General features: G+C 36.4%; 1 protein-coding gene across 4 annotated transcripts in view; it reads right to left on the reverse strand.

Moving 5' to 3' along the window:
- Positions 1 to 972: 972 nt before the first annotated feature.
- Positions 973 to 23,364, reverse strand: part of LOC106666222 (polyhomeotic-like protein 3) — a 53,512-nt gene continuing 31,120 nt past the window's right edge. For 2 of the 4 annotated variants that reach the window (XM_014393259.2, XM_014393258.2), the window contains 17 exons: positions 7,135 to 7,324; positions 5,451 to 5,742; positions 5,320 to 5,372; positions 5,128 to 5,262; positions 4,970 to 5,051; positions 4,770 to 4,912; positions 4,520 to 4,660; positions 4,224 to 4,440; positions 4,045 to 4,163; positions 3,851 to 3,975; positions 3,644 to 3,780; positions 3,041 to 3,583; positions 2,848 to 2,961; positions 2,617 to 2,776; positions 2,443 to 2,557; positions 2,018 to 2,140; positions 973 to 1,868 (listed from right to left, as the gene is read on the reverse strand). In XM_014393259.2, the coding sequence (XP_014248745.1) occupies positions 1,659 to 1,868; positions 2,018 to 2,140; positions 2,443 to 2,557; positions 2,617 to 2,776; positions 2,848 to 2,961; positions 3,041 to 3,583; positions 3,644 to 3,780; positions 3,851 to 3,975; positions 4,045 to 4,163; positions 4,224 to 4,440; positions 4,520 to 4,660; positions 4,770 to 4,912; positions 4,970 to 5,051; positions 5,128 to 5,262; positions 5,320 to 5,372; positions 5,451 to 5,742; positions 7,135 to 7,236 (2,811 nt within the window). In that variant the 5' untranslated portion in view covers positions 7,237 to 7,324 and the 3' untranslated portion in view covers positions 973 to 1,658. The remainder of the gene's footprint in view (positions 1,869 to 2,017; positions 2,141 to 2,442; positions 2,558 to 2,616; positions 2,777 to 2,847; positions 2,962 to 3,040; positions 3,584 to 3,643; positions 3,781 to 3,850; positions 3,976 to 4,044; positions 4,164 to 4,223; positions 4,441 to 4,519; positions 4,661 to 4,769; positions 4,913 to 4,969; positions 5,052 to 5,127; positions 5,263 to 5,319; positions 5,373 to 5,450; positions 5,743 to 7,134; positions 7,325 to 23,364) is intronic. The other 2 variants (XM_014393261.2, XM_014393260.2) reach the window with 2 other exon arrangements.

Below are 23,364 nucleotides of genomic sequence, written 5' to 3' on the forward strand. Positions count from 1 at the left end.
AACTCAAAAGGTGGGGTTGAGATGGGAAGTTGGTATCCAAGTGGATCGAGGTCACGATAGCTCAAGTGGTAGAGCAGCGGCGTATCTAGCCGAAGATCGTGGGTTCGAATCCCGCTCGTGCCATTATCCTTTTTTCATCTCAACTAAAAACCTTAATTAATTGTAATGTATTAATTGGTCAAGCGGACCTCGAAATTAGTGAAATTACTGACTTGACAGTTGTACAGTTATCGCAGGCAATACTTCCTCTATCAGGCGATAACTTTCAATTACCCTACAACATATACACTCTACATCTACAAGCCCATCTGATCTCTATCCCCATTCATACAGAACTATTGCATTCAGTTGTACCTTCCTCATTTGTGCTCCCAGCCTAGGAATTCCTTCTTCATTCTATCCGCTTAACTCCATTCCTTTCGACCTGATTACCTCTGCATGGTGGCCGAGTAGTTAGTGTATCCCTCTTGTATTGCTATGCATGTGGTCCTGGATTTGTATACTGGCACAGCCCATGTTATTTTAATTGTTAATAATATGAAATAAGTATTTTAATGAAGTTTGATCCCTCATCCGTGACACCCAACAACTAGCTCAATGTTAAGCCCCTTTTGTATGACAGGAATTTTACCTCTTGTCCTTACATGGCACTGAAGATATTTAGTCGTCCCTGTCTAGTTTTATTTCTGTTATTATTATTGTATTTTTACTTTGTGAGTATATGTTTTTGTATATTTATTAGTTTTATCATGCATGAATATTTTATAAATAAGTTGTGTTTATAATTAATTATTCAAAGGGAATTAGTTCCAGAATAAAGTTTTCCTGTAAAAAAATTTCTCTTTCCACTTTTTCATAAATTTTGTAAAAATACAAATATTTTTGTTATTCAACCTTTATTAAGTAAGTGTTGCTGGTCGTATACACTACACGTGTTAATTTAAAACTAAGGAAATAAAAATAAAATCAATATAATTTTTGTACATAAATTTTATTATTGTAAAATTTAAAACATTATATACAATATTTTCACTAGGTACTGAACTTGACCCTTTTTGCCTTCCAATGAAAAAATATTTTAAAAAAATTGGATTTGTCATGGTGATGAAAAGTCATAGAAAAACAATTTGGTTATCGTCACTTGACGAAATCAGTTAGTCCACATAAGACTCAATTTATATCACTTTTATTTACAAAGATAATTTTATTTACAAAAGCAATATAAAAGTTTTTTTTTATATCAAAAGTACAAAATATATACACAGAGAAGGAAATATCTGACGATAAAGAGATTTATAATACCAGACATATCAAAAAACTTTTTGTTAAAAATATTAAAATTCTAAATAATAGTACACCACAAAATATTCAATACAGGGGGCAGAAATTATTTGCAGAACACTTTTTTCTTTTTAATTAAATATATAACTATACATATATAATATACAAATACGAAATAATTGATTTTTTGTTGTTGTTACTCCATAGAAAAATATTCAACATTTCACTAGAATAATTATCATTCTACTTAACCTCAACAATATTGCTGATGAAATGCTTATGTAGATATTATACATAAGCTCACATTTAAAATAACAAAGCGAAACCAAATGATTATCTTTAACATATCACAGAAATTAGCTCCACACGTATGAAGCCTAGCTCGCTTCGCCTTCTGGAATTCCTCTCAGCCTGTCGATATTAGAGCAAATCTTGAGCGCAGGGCCGAGTTTCATGGACATAGCGGACATCAAATGGTCGGCTTTCAGTAGCATAAGCGCCTGCCCGTCAATTTCTTGAATCGCAAAATCTTCAACATAATCGCTGCACCCGGGCAGTTTCTTAATGAACTCACAGACATCGGTTACCTGAGGAAGGGAGAATCGCACGATAATATAAATGATGAATGATGGAGTGAGTGCGGTGTTCAATCCTTTTTAAAAAGGATTGCACGATAATTTTTCAATAAATTTTATATTTTCTGTTAAAAAAAAAATCTATATTGATTTGTACTCACCGACCACTTGAAGGGATTGATATTAGCGAGCTCGCCGATATCATCAATTCCAGCTGCAACATTGTTTGTTCCGCTTGTTAATGTTTCTGCATTGCTAACTGCTTCGGCTGAAGATGCTGTATCCTAATTTACAAATTTTAAAAGTTATAAAAATTATCACACAATACAACTCCCAAAATACAGGATTTTGAACGAGAATTGTGTCATTCAGGAACAACACATTTATACTAGATGGCCCATAAACAGACATTAATACTAAAGAAGATTATGGCATATGTTAAATTGGACTAAAACGGCTCTATTGTCCAAAGTCTGATTCTTGTATTTGAGTTATTTCACTTTTTGAGTTACCTCAACGTATCATATCGTAAATATTAAAACAGGATTGACGCAGATGCAGTAAATATGTCGAACAAAGAACTTACAGACTCCATCCTCTGGTTGACTGGGGTGGCTGCAGCGGATTCCGTCGGTTTATCAGCTATCTTTTCATTCGGGACCGCCGCCCCATTTTCTTTCTTGGCGTTGTTACTCGAAAAGCTGCAATGCAAATTGAGGATAAGTTGACGATACATTAAAATTTTGAGTAAGTTCATTACGTTTTTGCGCAGGCTAGAGAGCAGAACCTCTTGTTCTTCTTGAATTTCTCCTTTTTCCCAATTGTTCCGCATGCTTCACATTTCGCTTGATCTGGTTTGAGCAATTGCTTCTCACTGATTTCACTCTTGGTCGTTTCACAACCCAAATTAGGCTTTTTCACTAGAAACGAACAAAAATACAGATGATTTACTTCAGAAAATAATATATTAAAAAATATATATAATAATTACAAGGTGGTTCATCTGCACTCAAAGCAGTAGTTTTATTAGATGGTTTTTTGCTTTTGATTGTTTTAGCCAATTCAGTCAGCAGGACAGATCGGTTTATTGGAAATGGTTCTGAAGCTAAAAAAAAGAACATGAAAACCAATGTTAACATATAAATTAAAATGTAATTTTTCAACCAAAATATTAAAAACTTTACATTCTTGAATGACATATCCTTCAATAACATGTGTCAAAACTTGAGGTTTAACCATGGCTTTTGGAGGCCCCGATGATTTCTGTGAATCTTCCTGTTCTTGGGTTTTGGGTGCAGTTTGACTTTCTTGAACAGGAGGGGGTGGAGTCGGCGCTGAAGTTTCTTTCGCAGGCAGTTGAACCTGGGGTTGAGGTAGGACTTGCGATGGAGGCTGAGGTTGTGGGATTTGCTGCTGAAGCGGCTGAGCTTGATTTACTGTGGACGTCGGGGTGACCGGTTGTTGGACTTGTCTAGGTGAAGCGGGTACTTGCGGATACTGGTTCAAAGGCACTGTGGCTATGAGTGCTGGAGGGTCGGTCTGTGCGGACGGGAGTAGTTCAATCTTCGTAATACAGTCTGAAGTCGGTGTATAAGCATTCTCTTGCTGAACAGGCACAAGCTGCTGAACTTCCTGTTGTACTACTTGCTGTATTTCCATCGGTTTGTCTTCTGCAGGAGCTATTTCTTTCGGCGATTGTACTTGCTGTAATGTCGGCATCGATATACCTGTAATCAATTAATAATTGTAAAGGTTGGAAATAATAAGTAAAAAAGAGCAAAACTTACTCATTAGAGGAGGTGGTTTGGGTTGAAGCATCTGCTGTTGGGCCTGCAGTGTGACATGTGTTGTTTGAATTTGTTGCTGTTGAGCCACTTGCAGCTGCTGTTGTGGCATCAATGTCCCTTGTGATGTAATGATCATCCTTTAAAAATTTCAATTAATATTTGTTTACATTTTGTTTTTTTATTTACAGAAAATTAATAATATTTTACTTGGTACTATTCTGATGCTGGTTAGCTTGAGCAACCTGATGAGTTTTAGTTTGATTCTGAGCATCAAGTTTCGGTATTGGCATACCTTTAGTCAATATTGTCTTTCTTATTTTATTCTGTATTGTCTAAAAGTGTTGATAAAATAATTAAATTGTAACATTGAATTTGTTATATGAAGAAAAAGAATGACGTACTGTGGTGTGCTTTGGTACTATCTGTGTTGTAGCACTTGTCGAACCAGCAGCTCTTATCGGAGAAGGCATTGAAGGTAATATCGACAGAGTTCTCGAAGTTGTTTGCTGAGCTTGCTGAGCTATTAAGCACATAAATTCACTGTATTCCTTCTTCTGAGAATTTCAAAATATCAACTTACGTGTTGGTTGCTGCTGAACGGTCTGCTGCGGTTGGGACTGAATGAACATGGTAGGATCTTGGTGAGGGCCTCTTATAAATATGGGGTTCTGAGCTGTGATCACCTGCTGGTGGTGAGGCGTAGTCCAGACCTGAGGTATTTGTGGGCCAAACTGCCACGGTGAGAGCTGAACACCATTTCCCGATGCTGCTATTCCTCTATTTTGACACGTTGTGTACTATGAGAAGAAAATTATTATTATAACTTCATTAAAAAAAAAAATAAAATACTGGCTATAAATCTAAAATATTTTTTACCTGGATAGGAGAAATGAGCTGATGAAGCATTGTAGGAGGCTGTGAAACAACACAACCAGATAAAGCTACACTAGACTGCACATTTGTCCCTTGAGCCTGTTTCATCTGTCCCGCTGAAACAGCCTGCAGGGATGATTTAATCTAAATAAGTGTCGAGAGAACAAAATCAAAATAGTGACGGAGCAGAATTCAGATATTGGACACCCGCCACCTTTTAAATAATTTTTCGATCGTAAGCTTTATAATATACCTTCTGTAGGTCTTGTTTCTGCTGTCCTCCTTGGTTTGACCCTGCAGGAAGTATGTTTGGCTGGCTGCTCAGTACTCCCAACTGTCCGATAACAAGGGTCTGATTTGTGGTCGTTGGAATTGTTGCATAGCTTGGAAACGAAGCTGTAAAAAGGTAATTTTACTTTCCTATAAAAAATACTAAATTTTTAAATAACTTACTTTGCTGCGTTCCGATAACTTGTTTTCCCAAAATCTGGGATGTGATATGATTAGACTGGAAAGGTTTGCCAGCAGCAATAACCTTACAATAGATAAAAATATGAAACAAAATATTTATTTATTGTTTTATATATATATATATTTTTTTTTAATTGTACCTGAATAGATCCACCTGGGTTCATATTGTGACCAGGATGAAGAGCAATATTTCCAGACATCAACATCTGCCCGTTTGCATTGTATACCTGCTGTACATATGCTGTATTTTGGACTGGCTGCTGTAAAACTTGTACCTAATGCAAAACAAGTTAATACACAGCCATCAAATAAAATTAAAAAATAAAACCTACCTGCTGAAGCTGAGGAGCTTGTGCATTTGTAGGAACAGACTGAGCCATGCTTGCTAAAAGTAATACAAACAAAACTCAATGATCACAATAAAAAAATAAGAATTGCATAAAAAATTATAACAAAAAATCACCTTGCATGGTAGAAATGGTGTTCCCAGCCGAACACAGAGGACTCTGAGGCGTTGACATCCCAACAATGTTCTGCTGTTGGATGTTGGCCGAATTGACTAGCAATGTTTGTTGCTGCACTTGCTGCTGTTGTTGTGAGGAGGCTACGACGGCCTGCTGTTTCACCTCCATCACCTGAGCCTGCTGTTCAGCTTGCTGTTGTTGCTGCTGCTGCTGTTGTTGCTGTTGCTGTTGTTGTACCTGTTGGTCATGTTGCGCCTGTTGCTGGTTGGCCTGCTGCTGCTGAAGCTGTTGCTGTTGACATAAAACCATCTTACTCAACAAGGAAATGTGCTCTTATTATACAAAGTTTTGCAAAAAGTCTATGATATTAAATTATTTTTTAAACTATTTTTTTAATCCATATTAGATAGAATTTCTTTTCTTTTTTTTATATTTAATTTTAGTAAATTTGTTTTGATACAGTTTGTTTAAAGTGCGGTTAATCTAGGGTTAAGGATTTCAGGCTTAGAATTATAAATTTATTTCTACAAGAAGAATTTCGATTAAATGTTAAATAATTAAAAAAGGTGATCAATTTGTTCCTGGTGTAGAAATTAGAAAACCCCCTTGCCAACTGAAATATACCAAAACTTAAAATAATGTATTCAGTTAACTCCTAAAATTATAAAAATTTGTAGATTGGGATCATTAAAAAATATATAAAAAAAATAAGTAAATACATAAATAAAAATCTTCCACTCTTCATAAAATCAAAAGAAAATAATTTCATTAACCGGTCAAGGTAAAAAAAGGAAAAACTTTCACTTGGGCGGAGAGATACCTTTTAACCCCCTAGGACAGGTAGGCTGGTGAACCGTAGGAGACCAGAAAAAAATAAGTCGGCCGCCCACGGCACAAAGCCCTCCAAGCCCCCAGGAACTTCCACACAAAAAGCGGCTTAACGGTCTGACATTTTCTTGGAAGAAAGCTCTCATTATCCCCATAGAAATTTCGAAATCCCTATAATTCATTTTCCATTCTACTAATTAAAATACATTTTAGATCGGATTAATAGCAGCGTGTTCATACTGTCAAAAACTTTCTCACGGACAATTTGAACATGAAAATACATTAAACAAATACCTTTCGGACAACTTTTGTACATTTTTAAAGTCCACGAACAAATGTTCATAGGTTTTTGAAAAACTTTTAGTAGGTACTTTTGGGATTTTACGGTAAAAGTTATAAAAATGTCTACTTTCTAAGTCCTGGTTAAAAAAATTATAAACTGTGGATTGATGATGTTTAGAATTGTATCGGTAATTATTTAAAAAAAAAAACTCGTCATGGGTCTCGTATCTGTAATCCCTGTAGGCAGCGTTTATCTCACTTCTGAAGATATTGAGCCCAAAAGAGATCAATTTTCTCAATTGATACCATAAACAATATAATTAAAATTGTGAGAATATCTATTAAGGCCTGGAGGGGGGATGAACGGTCTCATTTGGTCGTATCAGATCACATTAGCCTGCCTATCTGACCGAAAAAGCAAAGATAGACAGACTAAAAGCTTATTGATCACCTTGATTTAAAATATCAGACAGCCCGTTTTTAACCTTTTTAAAAATTGATAATTTTGTAGCAAGGCGATAAATTTATATTCTTTTTCGCTAAGGTTTTGCAAATTCGGCTCGGCATGATTACCTGTAACTGCTGATGGTTGCTAGCGCTCGTTATGATGATCTGCTGCTGCTGGCCTTGGTGCTGAGCAGAGGAGACGGCCTGTTGCAAGACCTGTGCCTCCATAGTTTATCGATCCTATTTCGTCCTCCGGGGTTCTCGATGCCCGTAAATATCACGTTATGCGATACTGATTATAAAAATGTCCTCTCGTCTGTAAAAAAAAAAATTAACTCTTTCGTCGGGAAAACGAAGTACAAATAGATTTGTGAAAGTCTAATTCTATTTTCAATTGGGTGAGAGTGAGTATAAATAATTTACAAAAACACCCGATATATCTAATATTTAATCAATTTCGATTTAAAAGTACATAAGAACGGGTTGAAAATGTTTAAAAAGTAGCTTCCATGCTGAGAAATCTTGTCTTTAGCAATGACAGTTAAAAATATATATATTATTGACAGCCCTAGTTTTATGCATGAAACATAGCCAAAAGAGCAAAATTTCACCATTTAACTTAAAAACAACTTTCACATCGTCAAAATTCCCCATAAAAGCGAAACAAATTAAAACAAATAATCTTGGCTTTGTCCCTGTTGATGACCTCACTCTGATCCTCATAATCATTGTTTTTAATTCAGGTCAATCTCGCATAATATTTTAATTAAAACAAATAAGGTTAATTTTTTGCCCAACGACACAACAATAAATCAAGACATCTTTAAGTATCACAATTTTTCAAAAATCGACGATTTTTCGCTTCATAAAACATTAAGATAAAGCATAAAAGAAGTGTTTTGTTCCCGTTGATGACCTCACTCTGAACCTCATAATCATTATTTTTAATTCAGGTATATTTCGCATAACATTTTAATTAAAACAAATAAGGTTAATTTTTCTTCTATAAAACAAGGCCTCTTTAAATTTCACAATTTTGTAAAAATCAACGATTTTTTTCACCCCTTATCGAAAACCTTCACGCATTTTTTTTGCAATGTAATGCAGCACGCTATCGACCGGTTTCGCTATTGTACAAAACACCTCCCCTTTCAGTTGTACCCCGGAGAACTTCACCCCTTGGCCCCTATAGTCAAAGCCCACAAGAAAAATAACACTCCTATTATTCCGGACACACACATACACACACGCACACAAGTCTAGTTATCTATGTTTTTGATTATGACGTGAACCTATTGATTGACAAAATAAAAAAATTATACTAAGGAAAAATGTTCAAATTCTGAGATAAAGGTTGTAAGGTCAGGGTTTATTTATTGCACAATTGTTGACTGCAGTGTTTTATTTTGTGTCCGTATAACATCCTTCTCTCTAGGCTGGACCCTTTGGAAACATCCAACAATATCGATCCCCCGGTATCGTTTCGGCAGCACGCACTCGAATATCCCTATGCTCCGCGTCACAATGTTACGCTAGGCCGATATATCGACATCGTACCAAACTACCAACGCCCAAACCCATAATTTTGCCCGGACCCAATTAAACGTATGTATATTTTACGAGAGATAGAGATAGAGATAGATAGATAGATAGATAGATAGAGAAAGAGAGAAAGAGAGAGAGAGAGAGAGAGAGAGAGAGAGAGAGAGAGAGAGAGAAGAGAAGAGNGAGAGAGAGAGAGAGAGAGAGAGAGAGAGAGAGAGAGAGACAGAGAGAGAGAGACAGAGAGAGAGACAGAGATAGAGAGACAGAGATGACAAAACCGAGGGGGAGATACGGGAAATGAGCTCCCCCCGACACAGAGGGTGGGTTGGTTTGAAGGAAATGGAAATGGTTTTTCTATTGCATTTGCTCTTTTCGACGATAAGACCGTAGCCAGGATTCTATTGAAGTTATAGTTCGTTTTCACATAGGTGGACATTATCGTTCCAATATTTAATTCTTTTAAACACAGACAACCAAGATTGGTTCATGAGCCAAACAGCAGTCTGTTAGAAAAGTTCAGTTCTTTAAAACGTGATGATTAACAAGTATGCCGCGAAAGCGTCAACCAAATGACTCGTGATTAATTATTATCGTCACTAAAAACAATTCGTGCTTTCATGCACATTAACTTACAGATATACTGTTGGGATTATGGCGATACGCCAGTGAGAGACGGAAGGAGAGAGGATAAGATAGGGTCAAAATTTGGGGTGTAGCAAACAAAAATTTAGCTGAGGGAAGCACAATGTAAATTTATTTGGTTGCAATAGCGAGGACAGACGGACCAGATCAATTTCGAACCTGCGGATATCACATTAATTCGTGCATAATCACGATAGTTTATCTAATTCGCGCTTAGAAAAGGACACGGTTGACAGAATAAAGCACAGACAAACTAGCAGGTCCGTATAGTAATAGTTCACTAGGTACGACAAAACTTTACTCAAGACAAAGGCAAATCTTCTCTTTTAAGATACTTGTAGAAGGTCACAGATGACCCAACGAAGCACAGATAAACCAGTGAAAATGGTTAAATACGCCTAACCAACAAAAACAGCAAGTCTGAGCAGTATATCATACACAAGTTTAAATAAAAATTAATTAAGGTTTTTAATTGAGATAAAAAAGTCAATGGCACGAGCAGGATTCGAACCCACGATCTTCGGCTAGATACTCCGCTGCTCTACCACTTGAGCTATCGTGACCTCGATCCACTCGGACACTAACTCCCCGGCGTATCTAGCCGAAGATCGTGGGTTCGAATCCCGCTCGTGCCATTGACTTTTTTATCTCAACTAAAAACCTTAATTAATTGTAATATATTATTGGCCAAGCGGACCACGAAATTAGTGAATTTAAATAAAAAGTTGGCAAAAGGCCTATCTTAATAAATCGACCAATTTTAAGTTTTTCAAGCCTAAAATCAGTATTTTTGAAGTGTCAAAATAAGAATCAAATTTTTAAAAAATATTTGCCAAGCACTTTATCCTCGTGAGAAAAGACTGTCAGAAGTGACAAAACTTCACTTCTAGGAGGCAATGCCTTTCATTTTTAGGAAACGTATACAAGGATACGGTTGAAAACATAATGCACAGTTCAACCACTGATGAAGACAAAATACCGATAGAACAAGTGAGAATCGGCAGACCAGTATGTTTGGAGAGATATGAGAGAAACTGCGAAGACAAACGGATAAAAGGTTGCCATGATTGGTGTTCCAAGTTCATGACTGTTATGTTCGGAGACGATCCAACTAACTATATGCTGGATTGATACAGTTTATATGACAGATGCAGGGAAAACAAACGGATAAGTAAGAAAGGTCTAACTGAGGTTGTGGTCAACAAAATTGAACCGTGAGAAACAGAAGGTAAATTTTCAGTATGAAAGGACAAGACCTGCTTTAACAATAAGACTTATACTTCGGTCAGAAAGGCGAAATGCCCAAACGCGTCTTTTTCAAACAGACGTCAAATAGAGCAAATCAGTGAGGATAGGCAGACCAAAACAATCGATAATGACCAGATTACAGGTTCATCACCCAAAGGCCTCACGCTAAAACTAAATAGGACTAGTATCCATGAACGTGAAGAATTGTGAACTTATTTCCAGAAAAAAAATGCTGTTACCATTTTACATACTTATATCGTTCACTGGGTTCGACAAATTTTATATCTGTACAAAGGCAATGCTTTTCAGTTTTAAGACACTTATAAAAAGGACACGATAGAATCAATAGTGCATAGACAAACCAGTTAGGACGCTGAAATCCTTTTGACAGACAAAATTAGCAGTTTTAAGAAGACCAGTTTGGTATAGAGTTCACTAGGTTCGAAAAACTTTACATCTCGACAAAGGCAAAGCCGTTCACTTCGAACACTCTTATTAAAAGACACGGTTGACACAATAAAGCACCGAAAAACAGTGAAGTTGGTGAAATCCCTACGGAAGACAAAGCCAGCAGTTTTAAGCAGACCAATAGGTTACTGTTTACTAGGTCTAAATAGAAAAATGTCTATTTTAAATAAATAAGATAACTAGACTAAGACAACTAGACAAAGACAATGCCTTTCACTTTGAACACTCTTATAAAAAGACTGTGTTGACACAATAACTCACAGAACCAGCTAATATAATAAGCACACAGGAATAATATCTATGGACTGTATATATTTTAACGGGTTCTAATAAAAAGTTGGTAATTTAAATATATGTTAACGGACAGTTCAGGACTAGGTCCCAGGCTTTCAGGTTTCTTCTAGCAGTTTTTCCTTTTTGAGTAGTCGATTTTTCTTTGATCTCATATTAAGTAGTGAGGCTCCAAAAACTTTACGCAAAGCACAGCCTTCCATAGCGGTATTCTCAGACCCACAAGACACCATAACAACCGAGACTATCCATCCAACCAGCAGGCTGCACTAGTAAAACTTTCATACACATATTTTTATTTTCTCTTCATTTTATTCTCTTAAGTTTCATCTCACCAACTGGCGTCTTCGACGTCTTCTAGTTTCAATGTAGGTCATATTTCAAACGGACTTGTAGGCCGGATCTGCTTGCAACTTGCACGGCAACTAACTCTTCATATTTTATTATGTAATTTTGTAGCTTGACCGTTCTAACAGGTCAGACCATGAGTGTGAAATGGGTTTTGCCTCTAGACAAAGTAATAGCCACCGATATAGGTTCGTTACCCGTACCCTTTCATGCCGTATCGTAAAGAGGGGAGGAAGTTAAGAATTACAATCCGGCTACACCCCTAACCGGCAACTCATCCTTTATTCCTTCCATGCCCTTATCCTCGAGGCCTACTGCCTATTGAGACAAACCTATTGAGACAAAATTGCCTATTGAAACAATGAGAGATCTGGCCTCTTTCGATCCGCTGTATAAACTACTAAGCCTTTCCAAAACCATACCAATAATAAAAATATTTAAAAAAGGGCATATTAAATATTCATGAGAGTTGTAAGGACTAACAATGAACTAGGACGAAAGTGAAGAACCTATTGACAGATTAAAGAAGGGGGATGTTCATTAAGTCCTGGTCGGAAAATAATTAACAAGAGACCGGTGCTGGTAAAGTATTACCACATAATGACTCGTGATTAATTATTATCGCCATCAAAAGACGCTTAGGCCAAATCAGTTTTTTTCCCGAACTAATTGCTATTATCTTCACCTCGACTTGCTTTATACTTAAAGATAGTTTATTCTCTTTTCTCTGCTGTTTGCTAATATCTGTTTCCTTGTGCATTGCAGGTGGGTACATTTAACCTGGGCCGCTGTTAAAGCAAGTGTTAACGGCCTCTGCAAAGCTAATAAAAGTTTGTGTACTAAACTTTCAACATTAAAATAAAGCTCTAGCCATTTTTAAAATTAGAATGAGCCCTGTTAAACGTACTTTATATTGAATAGTTGATGTTTTTATTGTCAGGTCAGCTAAATTCAATGGATATAAAATCCGCCCTGCGTAAGAGATTAGGCTAACCTCAGGAAATATTCATGCCATGGGATAGGATTACTTCCTTCTACCCCGCCTTCCAAACTGCGTTTCAAACTTGGGACTTTTTTGACCTTTAGACGAGTTTTAAAGGATAAAAGCCTAAAGAAAATATAAGTAAAGTTATTACATGTAAAATTTTCACATAATAGTTCTCCCCCCACTTACGTCGTATTGGACGAATTACACGACGAGTAAAACAGATGTTACCAAGCCGCAAAAGGACGGTACTTAAGTGTTTTTAAGCACGTTTCCCTGCAGTTCCGACAGTTGAGGAATGAAGAGGGCCTTCCCTTCTGTCAAAGTGGTCGCTTCCACTCTTCAGAGTCAAGATAGGAATCTAACGGAATTCTTGCCCTGAGCCGCCATCCCGGTTTCAGGCAAATCTCAGCCCGGTAGAATCCGTATAATTAAAAGGACTTGTTAAAATATAACAAAGCCCTTTCAACAAGGATAGGAGGAAATTTCAACTTTCTCGGCAGAAACGAGGGAGCTGGGAATGGCCATTTTTCCGAATCGTATCGAAATCATCATCAGGCGGGGCCAAAAAAAAGACGTGTTAACATGAAGTAAAACCGAGGAAAGCTCCTTAGAACCATAGCAACCGGGTTTATATCTACTCCAAGGGGACCTAATCTTCATTCTTCATTCCGTCAGATACTAAAAACATCTCTTATCGATAAAGGACAGAAAATTTCTTTTTAACGTTGTTTTATTCATTTCTTATGGAAACTGTAATTAACAAAAACAAAAAATAATATGGAATAGATTTTATGTAAGATTTTTTTAAAAGTTTTTTGTTTCTTAACAACATAAACCTAAATTTCTATGCATACAAGATTCAAGTAAGTTGTGAGATTTCTTCTTATCTAAATTTATATTAGATATTACAATATTACAATGGGTGTGGCCAATTTTGCGGATTTTTTCATAAATTTTATAACCAAGGCGTACATATTTATTTCCTAATCTTCATTCTTCATCACACCCAATAGAAAAAAGTCATTATTCGATAAAAGGCCTAAAGAATTTTTAGTGCCATGTCATTTATTATTAAATTAAATGACTTGGAATATATTTATGCATGATGTATTTTTTCTTCAAGCTGTGTTATGTATATTCATGAATTTTACCCTATTTCATCAGGAACTTGTATGTATAGGATTGTTCATTAAGGGATCTTTGTAAATTGTAAGATTTCTTCTTGCACAAACTAACCACTGAAGATGACGAAATGGTGAAACGAGCCTGACAGACCGAAACAGCGAAGACAGGCGGACCAGAATGATCGGAACGACCAAACTACAGACCCTGACAAGTGGCAATGCTAATTATAACGACGATTTTTTTGTTCAAATTTTGTTTTTATTAATTTGATACATATTGTATTGAACAAAGAATAAACTTGAAATATGTTAATGCAAGATTTCTGTTCTGCGATGTACTATGTACGTCATATTCATGGCGTTGGCCTTTTTTTTGTCAAAAACTTGAGTTCATTCGGTACGATTTGAGAATATAAATAAAGTATAAAAAGTGAGTGAATAAATTGTGAGTTGTCTTCTAGAACAATGGCGCCTGACAGACGGAAAAAGCTTGGAAAGGCGGACCAAGAAATATCAGAAACAATCAATCACCTCTCGTGATAATTTGGTTTTATCACGTATCACCATTTCCTTGAGTTTTTAACTTTTCATATATCATATTTCATCGGATTTTGGGCAATTTTGAATTTTTTTAAAAGGTTAACTATCAAAAATGAAATTTTCTTTTGTGTGAGACAAATTTTCTGACATAGAAATCATTGATTTTTTTTAAACACCAACCCCCCTCGCGCTAATTCAGAACCGTCTTTTTCCCCGACCCTTCTACTAATTTTTCGGCCTTTTTTTGTTCTCTCCCGGATTTCGGTTCCGGAGGGGAAAAAGGGCGAAAACTGTTAGATTTTCCCTTTCACTTGGGTATCGATTCCCGTGCCCGGCTCTCTCCCTCGCACCCTTCACTCTCGACGCTCTCCCCTAACTCGGGGAACGCTATCCTCTTAGTGCACGGCTGCATCCCATTCCCCTTTTTCCTTTTCGGACCGCTCCGAACTGAGAGAAAATACTTCGAACTATTAGATTTGAGCAGTTGGTCTAGACGGGGATTGTTCACTATTGGGTTAAAAATTTGTAAGAAAATTTGCACGTCAAAAATCAGCCTCAGACAATATGACTTTCATTATAGACAATGATATAAACAATAGTTTAGATTTCATTATAGACAATTTTAAACATTTTATTCCAGTGTTAACCGCAGAATTTGTAAAACCGTTTCCGCCAGAAGCACTCGCAGTTTATTAGTTGATGAAGTTAGGGAAGAAGGGGCTTTTCTGCCTCTGTCCCTCCGGAGTTTTACATTTGATTAATTCCTGCAGCTTTGAGATTACACATGTTGTTTACTTTAATAATTTCTTCAGTGTGCAAAAAGACTCAATTTTCCCCCCCCCCAAAAAAAAATACATAAATAACAAATAAAATAAAAATTCAGAATACGAATTTAACTCAGGCTAGGATGTAATATCAACTAAAATAACTAGAGCAAAAAAATCTAACATTTTCTTAAACCATAATTTTTATAATGCATAAAAATTTATAACCACAACCTACTACAGTCGTCGAAGAAAGATGTTGAACCAAACGCTCTTGGCAACAGAATAGACCAGGCGGACCACGGATGTTAAATTTTAACCAAAAAGCAAAAATCAAATAGCACGTTCAGAATGTCGCTAGAATAAAACAAAATGTAAAAAATCAGAAATAATTTCTAAAATTGATATTTCATCTTAATAAAGTCAAGGAGACGCACAAGATCACCTCTTCGAAAAAGTAATTTTATTACATATTAAATAAGATAACCGACATCAAACCTTTTTTTTACGAGGGTATTTCAACTACGAGGTTATTTGAACCCTCGGGGTTCGGGCTGCCGATGTTGATGTTTTTGAAAAAAGCCCATTTGTAAGTATGTCGGGACCTTTACCTTACAGTGATGAGCGCCGTGTCAACGCCTAAACTCGTTGCGGCCACCGACGCCACAAACATCAAACGTTAAAAAAGGCGTTGAACCATTCGCAAGCAACGGAACAGCGAGACTGGGCGGACAAAATATGATCAAATTAAACCCAAAAAGCCAAAATTTCAATTCAAAGTATTATAAAATGTAATTTGATATTTCAATTTAAGAAACGCAAAGAAAACCACAAAAAGCCCTGGATAGAACTCCTTCCTACCGAAAACCATAATTGTACTCAATATGAAACTACATACATAACCACAACCTATCAATTGAAAAAAGAAGGCGCTAAGCCAAAACCGTCTGGCAACAGAAGACAAGCGAGACAGGCGGCTCACAAATGGAAAATTTTTTACAATTATTATTGGACAACTTGAAACACTAAAATAAACGACAAAATTTAAGCTCCCCATTAGAACCCACCGAAAAACGAAGTGATAGGACAAGTTCTTTTCGAACAAGATTGCTTATTTTTTGTTATTTTGATAATAGTCAATTACAAGTTTTTTGAAAGGTAGACCAGCTGAATTTAAATTTCAAAATGTGTATGAAAAAAGATTGACGAAAAGGTATTTAGTGACTGCTTAACTTTAAAATACACATTTACTATATAAACAACGGTTCTAGATAAAAATCTATATTTAATTGGATTTTAACATGCATTAGATTATATATTAATTAAATTCTAAAACTTAGCCAATATAGAAGAAAGATGCGCATCACACAGCTGGCAACCAGCGAGACTTTTATTTTTACGTAAAGCTCAATAGAAAACAAATTTGTGAAATCGTTTAGAATGAAAATATATAACCATAACAGCAAACTGGTTGTTGAAGAAAGAAGTCGCTAAATCCAAACCAGCCAAAACAACGATATAATAGGCGGACCAGAGATAATCGATATTAACAAAAAAAAGGTGAAAATAACAAATATTTTGGCAAGATAAAGCATGAAAAGGCAAAAATAAATACATGAAGAATATAGAAGACAGGGAAGAATATGAAAATGCGATTGGATCTTGTGATTACTAGCACTGAGTATTAAAATTTGCAGTTGAAGCTCTGCAAAGTAAAGTTGGGCGAAAGAAAATATAGTACATTTTATAAATTACTAACTGGCCCTAATAGTTTAACAGGTAAAAATAGGTAAATTTTTGAAGAAGTGTCCCGAACAAACAACCAACGACGTTGAAAAAGGATGTTGAACCAAACGCGTCAGACAACAGAAAAGCGAGAGTAGGCGGACCACAGAGGATAAATTTAAAATAAAAACGCTCGTTAAATATCAAGTTTAGAAAGTCGGTCAAGAAAACCTACAAAGAATAAGCACAATCCAACCACTTTGGGCCAAATCCAGTGGCTAAAGAATATATTTAATTCAGGATTATTCTGTAAATTTCGTGGCTGTGCAACTTTATAGTTTGATAAATCTGGTAAGTTGTACTCCTTTTAAGAGTACCCATTTTAAGTGTTCTCAACGAATAAACAGAACAGCGAAATTAGACGTACCATATATGATTATGTTGGACGTATGTTGACGGATTTTGAGAATGGGTTGGAAATTTTAGAAGAAACAACACTCGATTCGATCTTTTCTTTCAACCCGCCAAGAACCTTTTTAAAGACCAAACACAACAAGCAACAAAGCAGCGAGTGGGGAAAAATAACAAGTAGAGTATTAAATAGCAAAAAATCTATTCTTAATAGATATGAACATTAAGAAATCCTTGCAAGTAAACAAACCAACAAAACCCAAATTCTTTGTGCCGAACCCACTTGGAACTGTTGGAAATTAGCAGATTTATTTCTGGAATCTGGAAATGGTGGTTTTGGTGATTAGAAATGTACTATGAGGTAAGGGTTTTCGTAAGAAAGTATGGGAAATTTTAGGAGAAACAGCTCCCAGGCCAGAACCGGAAGCCTGTTGGAAGTGTTCTGAACAAATAACCAAGAAAACTCGGGATGCGCTTCGGATAACACTGAAGTAAGCGGAAAAAAATGGACTTATAAAGTGTGATAAAATGGATAAATCAATAGAAGAATATGGAACCTTCTTTAATGAATTAAAATGAAGTATACTTCACTAAAGCTCTCCGTGGTCATTTCATTTGTCGCCGAGAATCCAATCCGATTACACGACATTTGAAAAATGGCAAAAAGGAGGGAAAATTCAAAAGGTGGGGTTGAGATGGGAAGTTAGTGTCCGAGTGGATCGAGGTCACGATAGCTCATGGAGTTACAGCAGCGGCATATCTAGCCGAAGATCGTGGGTTCGAATCCCGCTCGTGCCATTGACTTTTTTATCTCACCTAAAAACCTTAATTAATATGAAATTAAAGTTGTTAATGGTTTACGTACATAGGTATGGCCAATTTTGGAAGGAAAACCTCCCAAGTAGGATCTTAGAACCTGTAGCGAGTCTTGAAACGCGTCTGGCAACAGAATAGTGAAAGCTGGCGGACTACTGATCGATTTTACAGAAGAAAAAATGTGTTAAAAAAGTAGATAAAAATACAGTAACCTAGCTGAATCTGATGATGTTGGGTTTGATGATTACTAGCAGAGGGACCTGGAAGTTTAGTTGGTTAATTTTGAAAAGCAAAGTTTTAAAGGTTTACCTAAAAAATATGGCAAATTTTGTAAGGAAAAACTCCCGGGTCCGATAATGCAACCTGAAGCGAGTCTTGAAAATAACGCAACAGAACAGCGAGAGTAGGCGGACCACATATGATTGATTTTTAACTACAGAGGGCAATTTCGTTGGTTTTAAATGAAACGAAAGTGTAAAAATGCTGTCCAAAGAAGAATATGAAAGACGTTGGTGATTACTAAAGCAGCGGGCCTTAATAATTTAACTTTTTGCTAACTCTGCAAAGTTGGCAAGAGTTTACCTAGGAAATATGGCGAATTTTAAAAGGAAGAACTCCCATGTCAGATCTTGGAACCTGAAGAGAGGCTTGAAACGCGTCTGGCAACAGAACAGCGATAGTATGCGAACCACATATAATCGATTTTTAACAAAAAAAGGCCATTTGGTTGATTTTAAATGAAATAAAAGTGTAAAAAAAGCTTCCAAAAGAAGAATATAAAAGACTATCTAGGCAAGCAGAATTCGGGGCGTCTGGTGGTTACTAGCAGAGGAGGCTTAGAATTTTATAGTTTGTTAATTCTGAACAATTAAGTTTGAAGGGCTTAAAAAATAAAATAAAATAAAAAATGAAATAAATGACTCCCAGGTCATCTTGAACCCGGAGAGTGAGTCGAGAACCCTTTTTAAGACACGTGTTCGAGTTCTCAACAAAGTTTTGACCCCCCTCCCACACCAATTGGAACATTTTCCGCACAAAGCCCGCGGCCGGAAGGAACTAAGTGCTCGAAAAAAAGTTCCGTTTAGTGAAATTTCACACCGACTACTGTGCCGTTGCTGTTTTGTAACGTTGTGGGAGAGAGAACGTGTGCCTGCGGAGTGCGGAGGGTCTTCGTAGGCCCGTGGTTCTCATTTATCCAAGTCCCCCTCGTTTTCGCCCGTCTCACTCAGGGCGACGTCGCTCTCGCTCTCCCCACCGTTGCCATGCCGACGGCTCGGGCCGGGGGCTGGGGTGGTCTGACTACTCCCGGAGAGGAGAAAGGGCTGCCGACTCGGCGAACCCATCCTGGCTCAGGCCCTCCGACAATTTCCAACTCGGTTGCCCTTGCCCTTCGATAAATGCCTTTCCTATATTGGAAAAGCCGTTAGTGCGAAGTTGGGCCTCGGGTGATAAAAATAAAAAGAAACGACGAGACTGGAACTAAGTCAAAGCAACAGGAGAACAAAAAAAAAGATCAGCCCATTTCTAAAGATGTGTCCTGTAAGTTATTAGTATATTCCAAACACAAGAACAAATTGAATTATTAACACAATTATAATAACTCAATACTATTATAAAAAACATAACTGGCTCTTCAGAGAGTCTAAAAATTTACAAGGAATCGTTTAAAAGGCTCAAAATATTTCATTGTAAGATATTTTGTAATGAATCCTGTAGATTAATAGAAACTTGTATTCCAAGCAAAAAGTAAAGACCATCTTGACTCGCTATTTCCTCACGCCATACTAATCAAAACTATTTAATCCATGTTGTTCGATGGTGCAGTTTTGGTTTAGCAGACGCGTTTCTTTCAGAGCATGATCAAAAATCAATAACTTGTAGCACCTACCAAATTGGTATTCACTTATTATAGCTTCGATCAACAAATTTATTATTATAAATTATTGTGGACGCAGTACAAAAGCATCTATAGCTACTTAACACCTACCGGTCTACTTACCAACGATTATTAATTACATGCATGACCTTTGAACATCTGCACAATATAGAAAAAATGTGGAAAAAGGTATGAGAGAGAAAAATTTCTGGAGATAAAGATAGAGAGGAAGTTGTATATAGAAATAATGGCAGAATATGGAAGAAAAGGAATAGTTAGATGTAGAAATAGAGGAAGAAAGGAAGAGTTGGGCGTAGAAATAATAGCAGAATATGAAAGAAAGAAATAGTTGGATATAGAAATAGTGGAAGAAAGGAAGAGTTGGTAATAGCAGAATATGAAAGAAAGAAATAGTTGGATATAGAAATAGTGGAAGAAAGGAAGAGTTGGATGTAGAAATAGAGGAAGAAAGGAAGAGTTGGGCCTAGAAATAATAGCAGAATATGAAAGAAAGAAATAGTTGGATATAGACATAGTGGAAGAAAGGAAGAGTTGGATATAGAGAGAGCGATAGAATATTGGAGAAAGAAAGAGTTGAATACAGAGTTAGTGGCAGAATATTGGAGAGAAGAAAAGGTAGATAAACAGGTAGTGACAGAATATGGGAGACAGAAATCATGTAAGAATGGGAGAGTTAGATATAAGATAATGGTGAAATATGGAAGAAAGGAGGAGTTGAGCATAGAACTAATGGCAGAATATGGTAGAAGAGAGTGAGAGTGAGAGTGAGAGTGAGAGTGAGAGTGAGAGAGAGAGAGAGAGAGAGAGAGAGAGAGAGAGAGAGAGAGAGAAAATGATTTAAAAAGAAATAATTGCAAAAATATTTTTAAAAACCTTCAATTATTTCAAATACTTTACGCTAAGTATTACTGGCATTGTTTGTATATTCAAAAGGTTAAAAAAATTCTACATCCACCAATCATAAAAATATGGCCAACACTGTACGCACTTTGGAACAGACAAATATAAAGCATTACAATATTGAATATGTATGTGTGTGGCATGTGCGTATTTTTAAATTTTTTTATCAGGCTAGGGACAAATCGTAACATGTAAATATGATGGGCAGCCAAGTTGAAGTTATAATTCCAATACCAGAGACCTGAAGCGAAATACAGTTCGAGAAATTCCTCTGGCGAAAATTCCGCTTTGATTAGATCCTAGCTTATGACATCTCTATCTATCACTATTACATCTATACAGACTCAAACACTCTCACTAACGTTCCCCCATTGGATATCCGCTATATGTATCTTAAATAAACGCATGAGCCTGCATTAAAAATAAATAACAATCAATACCAAAAATGTAAATAACGAAAAGTTTCAAGAGACCTTGTACTAAAAAATAAAAATATTGGTCGTCCTGGTCGAAAAGCTTTTTATCAAATTATACTAAAAATTAAAGCCATTTTGGAAAAAAGCTGATTCTGACTTAATCGGACTAATATTATCAAAACTGGAAGGTTCTGAAGGACCAAACAGCTTGCAAAAAATGAAAATATTGTTTTCGCTTGGATTAATATTAAAGTTATTCACTAGTTTTCGTGGTCCACTTGACCAATTAATATCTTTCAATTAATTAAGGTTTTTAGTTGAGATAAAAAAGTCAGTGTCACAAGCGGGATTCGAACCCACGACCTTCGGCTAAATACGCCGCTACTCGACCACTTTTGAATTATCGTGACTTCGATTCTCTAAATCTAACTTCCCATCTCAACCCCATCTTTTGAATTTTCCCTCCTTTTGCCATTTTTATCTCAACACAACTTTTTTATCTCAACTAAAAACCTTAATTAATTGAAAGATATTAACTGGTCAAGCGGACCACGAAAACTAGTGAATTTAATAAGTTAAAATGTATATCTTCACTAAAGCTCTCCGTGGCTATTTCATTTGTCGCCGAGAATCAAATAGATTACACGACATTCGAAAAATGGCAAAAAAGAGGGAAAATTTGAAAGGTGGTTTGAGATGGGAAGTTGGTGTCCGAAGTCACGATAGCTCAAGTGGTAGAGTAGCGGCGTATCTAGCCGAAGGTCATGGGTTCGAATCCCGCTCGTGACACTGACTTTTTTATCTCAACTAAAAACCTTAATTAATTGAAAGATATTAAAATTATTTTTTAAATGAATAAAAATATATTATTTTTTGTATTATGATAATTGGCAAGTAGTAAAAAATTATTTCACTATAATACATAAACACAATAGATAAATTGTGAGATTTCGTTTTAGGTGTGAGGGGTGAATGTGAAGCTTGGAAGTTGCCTAACCTCGCTTTTTTGGTCAGACCAACCCAGGTCAAAATGATCGGAAAGGACCAAGCTGAGTTTGGTCTGTAATGACCTATAACATTGAGTAACATAATTACCTATAAAAATGAAGAATTACTGAACTCAATACTTTTGTGAATAGCATTTTGTCCAGCACGTTCCCGATAGATTTGACCATATCATCACGTTCACCATCTTTAATAGACGATACAAGACAACAGTTTTGGCTGTAAGGCCATTTTTAAAAATATCTGGCCGGTGAAAAATTGCGTTAAATGCGCGGCCTGGCACCGGCCGAAAAATCCACGGCGGAAAATTGGGGGGCTTAATACATCCTGAGAGGGCTTAGCTTCCGGACAACGGACCGGGGGCCGGCCAGTCGCACATTCCTGCCACAAAAGGATTAAAACGTTCCTATTATTTGCCTTAAAAACGTGCAAGCATGACACTAATTGTGCTTTAAAAAATTTCGTAGTGGTTTTACTTGAATTCTGATTTATCGCGAAATTTAGATTAAATAGTTAAAAATAATCAAATGGCTGAAGATGGCCAAAGGAAAGTCATTTGGTGAAACGTTCAGCGAAATATCGCTAAACATTGCCCTTGACCGAATCGCCTTGGCTGCAACCTCTATTGTCTGTCCTGTCAACTCCTATAAAAGAACAAACTAAAAAAACTCGACGCTTTCCTAAGTAGCACAACTTAAATTCAAAATTCAGTGGATAATGAACGGTTTTGCCCGGTTTGCGTGGATAATCTGTCTGCCGATTGATAAATGATGCATGATCAGAAGGCTCGTAATTTTCTGAGAAAACGGCCATGTCGTAAAAACGATCAAAAGCCCCTTACTGAATCACTAAAATCGGCGTACGGCCTACAAAATTCCTCCGGCAATTTGTAAGGGCAAAAAAACATCGAAGCCCTAACGTTTACATTATGTTTCCGATATATCGAGCGAAATTCCATCGAATAAAAAAAAACCCATTGTTTGAAAATAAAGATGAAATAAACAACCCATAGCGAGGGTAACCTGGGAAAAACAAACAATCATCAGGAAATTGGGCGAAGGTTTGATAAGGTGTCAGAGTCGGTTTGTCCAGTCTGAGGCTGCTTCGACGATCACCAAGTCTAGAACTTCAACAGAACCGAAATCTAGCGTTTGGCGTATTGTATAGTTAATTATTAAATTTAAAGAACATATTTAAGACGTGGCGTTGGCTAGACAAATTTGTTAAT

The sequence above is a fragment of the Cimex lectularius genome, unplaced genomic scaffold (assembly GCF_000648675.2).
Source record: "Cimex lectularius strain Harlan isolate CLEC.00 unplaced genomic scaffold, Clec_2.1 scaffold5, whole genome shotgun sequence".
In the NCBI taxonomy this organism is placed as follows: Eukaryota; Metazoa; Arthropoda; class Insecta; order Hemiptera; family Cimicidae; genus Cimex; species Cimex lectularius.